Source organism: Xyrauchen texanus, chromosome 7, assembly GCF_025860055.1.
Source record: "Xyrauchen texanus isolate HMW12.3.18 chromosome 7, RBS_HiC_50CHRs, whole genome shotgun sequence".
NCBI lineage: Eukaryota > Metazoa > Chordata > Actinopteri > Cypriniformes > Catostomidae > Xyrauchen > Xyrauchen texanus.
In genome coordinates, this window is record NC_068282.1 from 25535109 (window position 1) to 25548515 (window position 13407).

At 45.1% G+C, this 13407-nt stretch overlaps 1 protein-coding gene across 1 annotated transcript in view; it reads left to right on the forward strand.

Annotated features, from left to right (window-relative positions):
- Nucleotides 1–13407, forward strand: part of LOC127646447 (transmembrane protein 131-like) — a 95416-nt gene that overhangs the window by 59604 nt on the left and 22405 nt on the right. Inside the window, exons 5-11 of the mRNA XM_052130114.1 lie at nucleotides 9974–10094; nucleotides 11982–12098; nucleotides 12194–12316; nucleotides 12431–12511; nucleotides 12799–12949; nucleotides 13045–13101; nucleotides 13215–13276. Of these exons, the coding sequence (XP_051986074.1) occupies nucleotides 9974–10094; nucleotides 11982–12098; nucleotides 12194–12316; nucleotides 12431–12511; nucleotides 12799–12949; nucleotides 13045–13101; nucleotides 13215–13276 (712 nt within the window). The remainder of the gene's footprint in view (nucleotides 1–9973; nucleotides 10095–11981; nucleotides 12099–12193; nucleotides 12317–12430; nucleotides 12512–12798; nucleotides 12950–13044; nucleotides 13102–13214; nucleotides 13277–13407) is intronic.

Genomic DNA, 13407 nt, shown 5'->3' on the forward strand with positions numbered 1-13407 from the left:
TACAACCAAGACAACAAATGTAAACAAGTGAACCACAAAGTCCCTGGCAGATTTAAGTACTTAACTGTCAGATAAATAAAATATTAATTGTGTACTGGTTTTAAATATCTCAAATGTTTTAGAGGTAGAAATCTGAGTAAAAAGTGCAAAATGTAAACATTGTAAACGTATCGGTTACCTAACGTAACCTCGGTTCTCTAGATGAGGGAACGAGTATTGCGTAAGCTAGCTTATGCTACGGGAAAGATTCATCTTTTCTGAGATATTGAAGCCAAAAAATTAACCTTAATTTTTGTATCCATTGTCAACGCAGTGCGGCAGCTGCAGACCTTGAGCGGGCTAGCTAGCGAGCTCATAGGTTGCTCTGCAGCAACTGCTGCAGCCTATAGACGAGCTTGGGCGAACTCGCATCCAATGAGAGGCGTCTGCGCGCTCACTGCAACAAAGGCCGCCAAAATGGGCGTGACTAGAGTGCATATAAGCGTAGTTCATAGGCTGGAACCCTGGTTTTCATTGACTGAAGCGAAAAGTCGCTCGTGGCTCGAGCACGGCCGGCTACGCAATACTCGTTCCCTCATCTAGAGAGAACCGAGGTTACGTTAGGTAACCGATACGTTCTCTTATGAGAGGTTCTCTCAGTATTACGTAAGCTAGCTTACGCTACGGGAACCCATTGTCAACGCCGTGCGCGCCAAGCATCCACTGTATGAGCCCCAGGGAATTAAGGGGGACCCGTGGGAGCCCTTATGAGTGGGGAAATAATATTTGGCCGGCAAGAATGCGGGTCATTGATTGTGTAATACATAAGCACATAGTGGGAAGGGAACGACAGAGCGGCGGTGCCGGTCTGTGTGGAATGTGTCCCATCAGTGCAGCTCACCAGGGAGCTGTAGCATATTAAACCGCTAGTAGTTTTGCCTGCAGAGCGGGCACTTCCATATTGTAAAATCTGACAAAGGTGGAGGGGAAGTCCATCCCGCTGCCACACATATGTCGTGAATGGAAATCCCGCTGGACCATGCCCACGAGGATGCCATGCCTCTAGTGGAGTGAGCCCTAATGCCCAACGGGCATGGCAGGTCTTTTGACGCGTATGCAGCAGCAATAGCGTCCACTATCCATCTAGATAGTGTCTGTTTCGAGGCGGCGAGACCTTTGGTGCGCCCTCGAACTAAACGAAAAGCTGCTCAGAGCGCTCTGAAAGCGGCGGAGCGCGCAGTATACAATCTCAGTGCTCTGACCGGGCAAAGGAGATTGGCGTCGCGTCGCTAACGGATAGCTGGCAGCGCCGATAGGGAAATGACCTGTGCTCTGAAAGGAGTACCGATCACCTTGGGAACATAGCCGTGTCTAGGCTTTAAAATGACCTTGGAGTCACTTGGTCCAAACTCAAGACACGCAGCGCTGACAGACAGCGCGTGAAGGTCTCCCACACGTTTGACTGATGACAGGGCAGTCAGAAAAACGGTTTTGAGTGAAAGGTATTTCAAATCCACGGATTGAAGTGGTTCGAAAGGGGGGGCTTTCATAGTTTCGAGAACTATAGAAAGATCCCAGATAGGAACCAATGGGGGGCGTGGGGGGGGTTCATCCTTCTAGCTCCCCTGAGGAAGCGGATGACCAGCTCGTTTTTACCCCATGACTGGCCGTGCAGGGGTTCAGCGAACGCCGCAATGGCCGCCACATACACTTTGAGCGTGGATGGGGATCTGCCCTTATCCAGCAGCTCTTGTAGAAATACGAGCAGCGACGACACCCCACATGTCCGCGGGTCCAGGTCTCGGTCGGTGCACCATTTTGAGAACACAGACCATTTTGACGCATAGAGTCTTCTCGTGGAAGGGGCTCTAGCGTGTATGATGGTGTTTATTACTCCTTCTGGCAGAGCGACGGGTAGTCGCTGATCACCCACGCATGCAGCGCCCAGCTCTGGGTGGGGATGCCAAATTGTGCCGCGAGCTTGAGAGAGGAAATCTGCTCTCACTGGGATGGGCCACGGCGCTGTCAGTGACAGCTGCGTAAGCTCCGGGAACCATGTCTGATTCTCCCAACGCGGGGCTATGAGGAGCACCGAGTGACGCGCTTCCCTGATCCTCTGCATTACCTGTGGCAATAGCGAGACGGGAGGGAAGGCGTAAGCCGGGCGTCTGGGCCAGTCCTGGGCCAGCGCGTCCTCGCTCGAGAAAAATATTGGGCAGTGAGAGTTCTCTTTGGACGCAAAGAGGTCTATCTCCGCTCTGCCGAATAGGTGCCATAACGCCTGGACTGTTTGAGCGTGCAGGGACCATTCCCCTGGGGGAATATTGTCTCTGGACAGTCTGTCCGGGCCGTCGCTCAGGTGGCCTGGCACGCGCGTCGCCCTCAGCGAGCGCAGGTGGCACTGGGACCAACTCAGTATGCGTTTCGTCAGATGGAAGAGGTTCCTGGATCTGACACCGCCCTGACGGTTTAGGTAGGATACCACAGATCTGTTGTCCGAACGGACCAGGACGTGGTGACCCTGAATGACCGGGAGAAAGCGCACGAGCGCGTACTCGACTGCTATCATTTCCAGACAATTTATGTGAAGGAGCTTTTCCTGAACTGACCATAGGCCGAAAACCGGAGAGCCCTCGCGAGACCGCGCTCCAACCCGTGTTGGACGCCGCCTGTCGAGATGACTTTTCGGCGAGATACAGCTCCCATTGTCACTCCCCGCTGATACCATTCGGCCACTGTCCAGGGCTGCAGAGCTGAAATACAGGTCTGAGTCACCTTGATGGGCTGGCGGCCTGTGGCCCAAGCCCGGCGAGACGCACGGGTGTTTAGCCAATGCTGAAGCGGGCGCATGTGCAGTAAACCCAACTGATGTACTGCTGCGGCTGAGGCCATGTAGCCTAGCACTCTCTGAAATTTCTTCAGAGGTGTGAGGCTGTTCATCTGAAATGACGCGGCTAGTCACTGCACACGGCGCGCGCGCTGTGTAGATAAGCGAGCCGCCATTGCCACTGAGTCTAGTTCTATTCCAAGGAAGGAAATTGCCTGACTGGGCTGTAATGAACTCTTGGTCCAATTGACTGCAAGGCCCAAACTGTTCAGATGACTGAGGAGAACTGTCCTGTGAGACAGAAGCTCCGTATGTGATTGTGCCAAAATCAGCCAATCGTCCAAATAGTTCAGAATTCGCAAACCCTGACTCCGCAGGGGTGCGAGCGCCAGCGTCCATGCACTTCGTGAAAGTACGGGTGCTAAGGACAGGCTGAACGGAAGGACGGTGTATTGATAAACCTGGCCGCCGGGCGTAATCTCAAGAATGGCCTGTGACGGGATTTATCTGAATCTGAAAGTATGCATTTTTCAGATCGAGAGAAATAAACCAGTCCCCTGGCGCATCATGCGCGAGGAGTTTGCTGGTTGTAAGCATTTTGAACGGTCTTTCTGCAAGCGCTTTGTTCAAAACCCTGAGATCTAATATTGGTCTGAGGTCGCCGTCTTTCTTTGGGACAAGAAAATAACGGCTGTAAAACCCCGACTCGCTCAGGGAGGCGGCACTCTCTCTATGGCCCTTTTGCACAGAAGGTTTGCTATTTCTGAACGAAGCATGCACGCTGCTTCCATGTTCAAAGTAGTTTCGAGCCGCTCTGAAGCAAGGAGGACGGCGATCGAACTGTAGAAAATAGCCCTGTTTTATTGTGCTTAACACCCATTCGGATATCCCTGGAATATCTTCCCACGCTTTGAAGCGTAATGTTAGAGGGTGAATGGCCAAATCGCTCTGATTGCCGCACACAGCGCGATGAATAGAATGTGTGAGCCGCTTACTGTGCTTATGCTGGACTGCTCGCAGACAGCATGGACAGGCTGTTCTGTGAGTGACTTCCGATTGAGGTGAATGGGGAAAGAGTCACGCCTGTTAAGTGATGCGCAAGCATAGCCACGGGCACGGACTTACATACAGAGAAGTGTTTGCTGGCCGTGTGACAGAGCCGGCAGAGAATGGGCGCCGCGACGTATTCGTGAGCGCATTTATTGACTCTAACACTCGAGTGGTTCGTAACCGCTTTTGAGTGTGCTCTGATGGGGACACAGAACGTGTAATGCTTGTGTGTAGAGCTGAACACTAGATTGTGGGCACATTTTCTACACATAAGGCTGGTCGTGTGACAGAGCGGCCAGAGAATGGGCGCACGCACGGATTCGTGGGTGCGTTTATTAACCCTAACACTCGAGCGGGTTGTAACCGCTTTATGTGAGTGTGCTCTGATAGGGACACGGGACGTGTAATGCTTGTGTGTAGGGGTGAGCACTGAATCGTGGGCACATTTTCTACACATAAGGCTTTATTTTGGGTCGCCGTGGAAACGGCGTTTGAGTGCAGGCAAGCGGGTAATATCACCGGCTTGTTGGCTTCTGAATCCACCACTGCAGTAGCCTGAGAGAAGGGGACTGACAGGGGCGTACGGGACTTACATACAGCTGGCCGTGGTGACAGAGCGGGCAGAGGAGGGGCGCGCGACGGGCTCGTGGGCGCGTTATTAACTCTAACACTTGAGCGGGTCGTGAACCGCTTATGTGAGTGTGCTCTGATAGGGACACGGGATGTGTAATGCTTGTGTGTAGGGGTGAGCACTGGATTGTGGGCACAATTTCTACACATAAGGCATGTTTACTCTTTACAAGATTTCTTTGGGTCGCCGTGAAAACGGCGCTTTGAGTGCAGGCAAATGGGTAGTATCACCGGCTTGTTGGCTGCTGAATCCACCACTGCAGTAGCCTGAGAGAAGGGGACTGACAGGGGCTAAGCTTTGACGGTGGTCCGGCCGTGGCGGGACTGAGCCGCCGCTTTCTCAACAACGCTTAGGAGGACTTCGGTTGCTCAGGTTTCAGTACAATCTTAGGCCGAGGCCCGCAGGGGGGCAGCTGTCTGAGCGCGATCGAGGGCGGCCGCCCTGTCGACGCTGAGAAGTCTGGCTTGTTGAGCTGGGCGCTGTGAAGAGGCTCGTGCAGGAGGCTGGTCACGTGGGCGGCCTGCAGAGGAGCTAGCGCGATGAGGTAGAAAGAGATTCATGGCTTGGGCTTCGAGAAACGGTCAACAATGCCACTCACCGCGGAACCGAAGAGACCGGACAGAGAGAGCGGCGCGTAGTGCGTTCAGCTTCTCCCAAGTCGGCTAGTCAGATCTGAAACAGCCTCTGTCTGTAAGACGGCCATGGAATGCAGAGCAGATGCGGCTTGGCCGGGCGGCGGTATAGGCGCGGCCAACACAGGCGGAAGTAGTTCTGCAGGCCTTAGACGGGAGCACCAGCTTAGACCGCCATCTCGCGGAGGGCGGGCAAAGGTGCGGCGTGGAGTCTGTTGGGAGCCTGTTCAGGGGCGGTGACCACTCGAGCCCGAGGCGGTCGACAACCTGTGTGAGGAGGCGCGTTAGTTCCCCTTCGACCCGGCGCTGGTCCTGCTGGATTCCTGGGCCGAGGAGGAGGCGTGTGAGCCTGACCACTCCTCGCTGTCCGAAGCCATGATGGAACAGCCCTTATCCTCCGCTTCTTCGTCCGAGATGGCAGCAGAGCAGCAGCTCGGCGGCAACTGCGCGTCCCGAGTGGGCGGGGAGGGTGAAGGCGATGCTCGAGGGAGGGGCTCCGGCGAGGCAATCGCTTCTACCACTGGTTCCGGCAGCCTTTGAGAGCGGCGCTTTTACTGCGCGGCTGAATGGAAGGCGCGCGGCGGCTTCGGTCCTGAGCGCTCGAGTCGAGCCCGCAGGGTCGACATCGAAGCTCCTCGCAGAGATCGCATCCGCCTTCAGCGAGGGGAGCTCTGCATGCCCCAGTCCCAGGCAGAGAGCGCAGATGACGTGGCGGTCTCCGGTGCTGAGAGGGGCGCGCATGAGGCGCAAGTGGAGCAAGGCATCTTTAAAAAGACGCTCAGTACTCTTTTGTGAAGTTCATAAGAACTAGCTTGCTTTAAAAGGATACGTCGCCGGATGGCGTAGCTCGCAGGACGGCTGAAGGTGGCGAAGACGGCCGGCTTCTTCGAGCGCTGTCCACGCTTGCTTGATGCCCCTCGAACGGTGACGCGGCTTCCAGTTCAGAGATGCGAAGAGCTTCGCTGAAGAGATGAAAATCAGGGTTCCAGCCTACGAACTACGCTTATATGCACTCTAGTCACGCCCATTTTGGCGGGCTTTGTTGCAGTGAGCGCGCGGACGCCTCTCATTGGATGCGAGTTCACCCAAGCTCGTCTATAGGCTGCAGCAGTTGCCGCAGAGCAACCTATGAGCTCGCTAGCTAGCCCGCTCAAGGTCTGCAGCTGCCGCACTGCGTTGACAATGGATACAAAAATTAAGGATAATTTTTTGGCTTCAATATCTCAGAAAAGATGAATCTTTCCCGTAGCGTAAGCTAGCTTACGCAATACGAGAGAACCTCTCGTAAGAGAACCAGTCACTATGCTACACCTTTTAGGTAGTGCTCATCATATATCCTTGCTCCTTTTTGATCGTTTTTCATATGGGGCAATGTTCGCAAAAGAGGACACCATTGATTGTTGTTTAGGTACAGCCCCGCTTGCGCTGCTAACAACAGAAGAACCACTAACGTTAGCATGTTGGGCAAAACTTGTGGACGGAGTAACATTAACATGGGCCCGCATTTTCATACTCTCGGTGTGGTCGCAGGGATGGTACCTTTTCAGGTGACCGAAAAGGTTTGTTGTGTTTCCCGTCTTGGTTATCACCGACCGACGGCATATTTTGCAGACTGTCTTTATTTGCGCGTCGTCGCTTTTCAGATATCCAAACCACTTCCATATAATTGACGTCTTGTTACCTTTTTTGTCAACAATTTCCTCAGCTTTGGAAGATAGTTCGAGTTCACTTTCACCGTCGCTTTCGTGTTCGTCGTTTCCACTCATTTTTTCTTTACATTCACTTTCTTCACTGCCGGTAGCTCAAACAGTGCTCCGCTAGCAAATGGGCGTGTACTTAGACGCACAAGCCAAAATCTGCTTTCTGACTGGCTGTTGTCCGTTTATTTCTGCTTTGTAATAGGCTGTTAGGTCTATCCATATCGAGTAAACATGTCAAAAGTTTATCATCGTAGTCTAAATAAATATTATCGCGATGCCATATCGAGATCGTTTTATCGCCCAGCCCTAGTCGAGCCCTAATTAAATATTGTATTCAACATTCTCAGATAAAAAAAAAGGTTTATTCAGTATAGCTCCTAAAGTAAATGTACATTGTTTTAAATGAGTTTTAGATATTATTTTGAAAACAAGTCAAAAAAGACGTATTTTGATCCATCTTGAACTCACAAATAAACGAACTTTCACTCCTTTATAGAGCTGCGTATTGCCAATTATCTTCATGTTAAGATACACGCAGTGAACGTGACCTATTATGATTCACTATGTCGCAAGTCATCACGTTATAATCTAGCTGCAGAAAACACGCACAAGTAACTAGCGTCCCCGCTAGTTTTTTTGGCAAGTTCTCAGTAACATGTTTCCAGCCTGCCATTGGAACAGTGTATAATTGTGCACTATCAAGATTACATTTCATTTAGATTACCTAATTCATGTAATGTTGTTTGATTTTCTGCAGAAGCTGGTGATTTTTGTTCTGGTCCAATTTTTTTTGTGTAATTGAGTCTAGTAAACTATTGTTTTACTTGGTCTTTTATGAACTTTTGGCAATCTAGTTTAAAGAAAGTCAGTGCCAACATCCATTCCTGACTCATTAAATGCATTAGTTTTATTAGGCCACTCCTCATCTTGTTAGTTGTTCAGGTGATCCCAACAGCCTCTGACTCATTATGCATTCCATTCAGAAAAATACTACGCCCTATTTCCTGCAATGGCTTCACCATTGCACCAAAGTATGAGCTTTGGAGGGTAGCTTGCAGCTGCTTTAATCAAGCTGTAAGCATGAGAGGCTGTGCTCTACAGTGATTTTTTTATTTATTTATCACAAATAAGGTGTGTCCCCCTTACAGGCAGGGTTGGGGAGTAACGGAATACATGTAAAAGGAATACGTATTTAAAATACAAATTCCACTACAGTTGCAATTTAAATCATTGGTTATTAGAATAGTTACATTTAAAAAAATATTTTGATTACTGAAGAGATTATTTTGTCATTTGTTTCATTTTAATATTTAGTCCCTTCATATGGAAAACCTTTATACATGCGTTCCAAGGTGCATTTGAACAGCTATGAAACGCTTTATGATGTGTTACATTCATACGAACGGACAGAGAATTAAGTTTGAAACATACCCATATTTCTGCTTGTTCATAAGGAACATTGTATTGAGAAGGCACCATTTACATTTACAGTTATGTATTTGACTGCCACTTTTATCCAAAACGACTTGCAGTGCATTCAGTTTTTCAATTTGATCAGTTTTTGTATTCGCCAGGAATCAAACCCATAATCATGGTGTTGCTAGTGCCCTGTTCTACCACTTGAGCTACAGGAACCGTCGCCAAGCAATAAAACCTCAGATAAAGTAGAAGCTCATCTTAAATCATGTACATTAATCTGCTGGTGGTAACAAGAACTGCCAAGCAGTGCTTAAAGTGTATTTATCTGCCATTTGATTCTGTATTTTGGATTTAGAGAATTTTAAAGCAGAGATGCACCCATGTATCAGCTGCCATATTTACTGACCAAATGAAAACCATCGGAGTATCGTTATTTTCATGAAAATGGCGATTTGATCGTTTATTATAATTAGAAGTAACACACTTTGTAAAAGATGTGAATTTAAATCCTCAATCGAGAAATAACAAAATCCACAATATGGCACTCCAAAGAATATGTAATATCCATTTTTATTCATTCTTATTTTCACGTTAACGTGGAATAAACGGGACATGAGTGGCACCTACCTATAGGCTACATGATGAGGGAAACTGTCTAAAACACTTTGAAACCAGCAGACCTTGACAGTACATACATGTAAAATGTAAATTCAGTTGGTTTGAAATGCAAAAACTGAAGTGCTAATTTTTTTTAGAAGTACAAAATATTATTCTTTTTTTTTTTTTAATCAATCATCATGTTATCATATAATTTTTTTGAAACTCTTTTTATATTCTATTTATCTTTTGTGGCTCTTCTAAAAAATTTCGCCTGTATTCAAAAGATCCAGTCCATATTAAATGGAAACTATTTATTGTTAGAATAGTAAAAAAAAAAAAAAAGACATTTTAAACTTTTAAAATCATAATTCCATAGTAAAACAGTGATCTGATCGTATCGGCCAAAAATGTTCATATCGGTGCATCCTTATGTGAAAAGATTGTTATTGTAAGCTAGGGGGTATCTTTTTTTACACTTGGTCACTTCATGCATTTTTACTGATCAGATTGCTATCTGATTGAATAAGCACATTCCATTTACACATGGGCACATCGATGTGTCTCCACCATATGGATAAAAATCCGATCTTTAGTTCCCTAGTGATCTACATCAAATAAATGATGAAAAAAGTTCTGTCTCTCCTACAACGAGCATCCTTTTCATAATTTATAATTTATTGCCCGACATGAGCCCTATGCAAATAGATGTTTGCAGCTGTTATATTTCACATTTTCCCTAGGGTGATGTAGCGCTGTTTGGACGAAGTTAACATATTTGGCTTGAACAGCCAGATGCATTTAAACTTGACTGAGTTTTGAATGGAGTGCGTCTCAAACCACCTCCGTCTTGGAGGGTATTTCCACTTGGTCGTTTTATGTTTGGATAACAAATTGATCAGCAAAAATGCATTAAGTGACCAAGTGTAAAGGACCAGATTGGTAACCACATACATAAATACAGGTTTTTAACTGGGCAATAGATTTTCTTATTTGTAGTTTACCTGATTTGGATTTTATTAAGTCTAAGAATCAATTCCGTTAGTCAAATAGTCATCTTAGGAATTAAACTATTGACTTTTTAGGGCTCAAGTATAGGTTTTGTGATTTACTTATGTTCTTTTGTCTTTATCTGTAGGCCAGTTGGGATGCCAAAAATGGAAAAAGTTTACTTACAAAATCCAAGTTCAGAAGAAATAAGTTTAATATCAATATCAGCAACAACATCACATTTTCATGCATCCTTTTTTCAGAATAGGGTAAGTATATTTTTTGTGTTTTGCACCATTGACATGTCTTCACCATTGTTACCAAAGAGGCTCATTGTTGATTACGATGTATTTAGACTATTTTGTTCATGACAACTTCCTGTTCAAACATAACAATAAAAACAGAAGATATGTTTTTCTAGCTTGTGTGCCCAGCTGCTGGATGTGTGGGGATAATGCCTCATCTTCCTCTTAGGCGCAGAACATGACTAAACCTCAAAGAGATAAACCTCCTTTGATAAATATCTCAGCTCACACCACAGCTCATCTAATTAGGGCAGTAGTTAGGGGCACCTATTTTCTTTTAATATTTTAGATGTGTAAATGGAGTCACTATGCGTGTTTACATGCACATTCTTACACCGATTATGCTTAATAAATGGACAACGCTTACGAAAAAAGTGTAAACACCTTACCCAGTGTTCTTACCGTCTCATCCAATGTGTGCACATTAGGGCTGTCAAATTAAAATTTGGATTTTGAATATTCGTTGAATTTAAAAAAAGAATTTGCGCGAAACATGATGAGATAGCTGACGCGGTTTGTTTTTGTTAGCCTATCCTGTTCAGCCCATTAAATGCGGCGCAGCTGCATTGATAATTGATCTGAGTCGGAGAGGACCAAAACATCTTAAAAGTGCATCTTAAAAGTTCTTCGATTTCTGGAGTATCGAAGGCGAAATTGTTGACAAAACCAACGTCATTTGTAAGTTGTGTAAGAAACTACTGCTATATCACTCCACAACATCTAACCTGAGAACAAGCATGTAGTCTTCTCATCCCAAAGAGTCTTCTCATCCCAAAGAGTCTTCTCATCCCGAAGAGTTTTCTCGAGAAATTCATGACAAGAGGCCATTATTAAAACAGTCCAGGGTATTACTGGCACATCGGTCAGAGCTCAGCCCTAGCTGCAGATCAAGTTGACCGTCTAGTGTTTTTGACAAACAATATGTAGATGTATGAGTGAGTGGATAGTTTTAGAATAACAGTTTGACATGTTGTGTTAACATAATACATTATGCTGTCTGTTGAAGCGTGTTTTCTCATATTACTGATGCTCTTCCACTTATATGCACTTTTGTTACCTCAATTTCCTTTGATCTATGAACAATTGTTTAAAACGTTATGCACTTTAAACAAAGTCATAACATTTAATTTCAATAAAAAATGTGATGCTTGATTTGGATTATATTTGCTCATTGCACTCACTTGTGCCCTCTTGTGGGTTTAAGAGACAATACAGTACTTTTTCCTCAAACATAAAGTAATGTCTATAGGATTCGAATATAATTTGAATATGACTATTATTTAAGAAATTCAAATTGAGTTTTTCAGCCATTTTGACAGCCCTAGCAGACATGTTGAGCGCATGACTCGTTGCGGTTTCACATCAAAAGTAGAGAATATCGCAATTTATTTCAAATGTCATGTAAACATGGATTTCTTGCCTTGTCAGATTTTATTTTTAAAAAGCTGATTTTAGAATAATCTGCATAATGGTGTGCATGTAAACAGGCTCAGTGACCGTCACCCTTACACACACATTGACATCAGTGAAACAGCAGGCCCGTGGCCTTGCTGAAACTTCTAATTAAAGCTTTTTGTGTGTGTGTGTGTGTGTGTGTGTGTGTGTGGGTTGAGTGTGTGCTCACACTCTAGGGAGTTATAAATTAAACTTTTCCCACCTGTTCCTGACACCTGCATAAATCAGCTCCACTCTAATGACTTGTGCCTGGCCAGGCTTGCGGTCAGCAAACATAAACTTGTGATTTGCTTTTTTGGCTCTCTTAAATATCACGTTCAGCCCATAATGTATTGTAGTTATTTGCATTAATCCGCCTGCATAGAAGTAACACTCTCCACCATTGTTTATTTACAGATAATTCCACCTGGAGGCAACACCTCGTTTGATGTGGTGTTTCTAGCTCGAGTAGTAGGGAATGTAGAAAATACCTTATTTATTAACACATCCCATCATGGAGTGTTTACATACCAGGTAAATTGCATGCACTGTCTTGTATTAAAGTTTCATGAACATCATGTTTGCCTCTTTTAATGGAATGATCTGTGAACATGAATTGTCTCGCTTAGGTGTTTGGTGTGGGCATCCCAAATCCCTACAGACTCAGGCCCTTTGTAGGGGCCAGAGTTCCAGTAAATAGTAGCTTCTCACCACTCATAAGTATCTTCAACCCACATAGTGAACCACTCCAGGTATACAAAACTCTACTTCAAGTGATGTTCTGTTGTATTAGTCATATGGGAAAAATAGTTAATTCTGTTTATCCACATATTTCCTTCTCCTCAACATGGTGTTTTTGGGTTCAGGTTGTAGAAATGTACACCAGTGGAGGAGACCTACATTTAGAGCTGCCTACTGGACAGCAGGGTGGCACAAAACCATTATGGGTAAGCATCAAAATCTTTTTTAAATCTACATATCCAGAATGACTGAAAGTAGACCATTTTTTAAAGATCTCTGGAGTTACTTGAAATTAATATTTACATGTTAGAGCCCTATTTGTTCACTTAGATGTGATTTATAATTATTCTTAATCACTGTCATTGCACAATTTCTTAATACAAAGCTCTCTTAAAAATGGGATCTGATTGGACATTGGTTATGACCGGCTGATTATGCTACCCCTTACTTATTATTAATTTTCAGATTTATATGCTAAATCTTTGTTTCATAGGAGATTGCTCCATTTGAGACTAAGGGAGTTATGAGAGCCAGCTTCTCTTCTCGAGATGCTGACAACCACACAGCCTTCATCAGAATTAAAACTAATGCATCAAACGAGGACGAGTTTATCATCCTCCCTGTGGAGGTAGAAGTCACCACAGGTCAGTTGAAGTCACCCTGATCACCCTGTCTGACTAGTAACATATGTTCAGTGTTCTTTTATCTCTGACTCATTACGTTTTATGCATCTGCCCAGCTCCTGGTATATACTCATCCACAGAGATGCTGGACTTTGGTACACTTCGATCGCAAGGTGTGCTTTTTACACTTAATTTGACTGCAGGTTCAAAGAAAAGGCAAATCAGTTTGCAGGAAACAGACACTGTAAAAAAAGAAACAATTCATTTTTTCTTTTCAACTATACAGATGGACCAAAACAACTGAATTTGCATCTATTAAATTCAGGAGCAAAAGATGTATCGATCATGGTAAGCTTTGTTTTGTAGGTCTAGCAAGGTTTTTGGTTAAACTAATTAACAATATCTTGCTTCTTAGGGCTCATATAATAATAATTCACCCTAAAATGGCAATTCTCTTATCATTTACTCACCCTAATGCC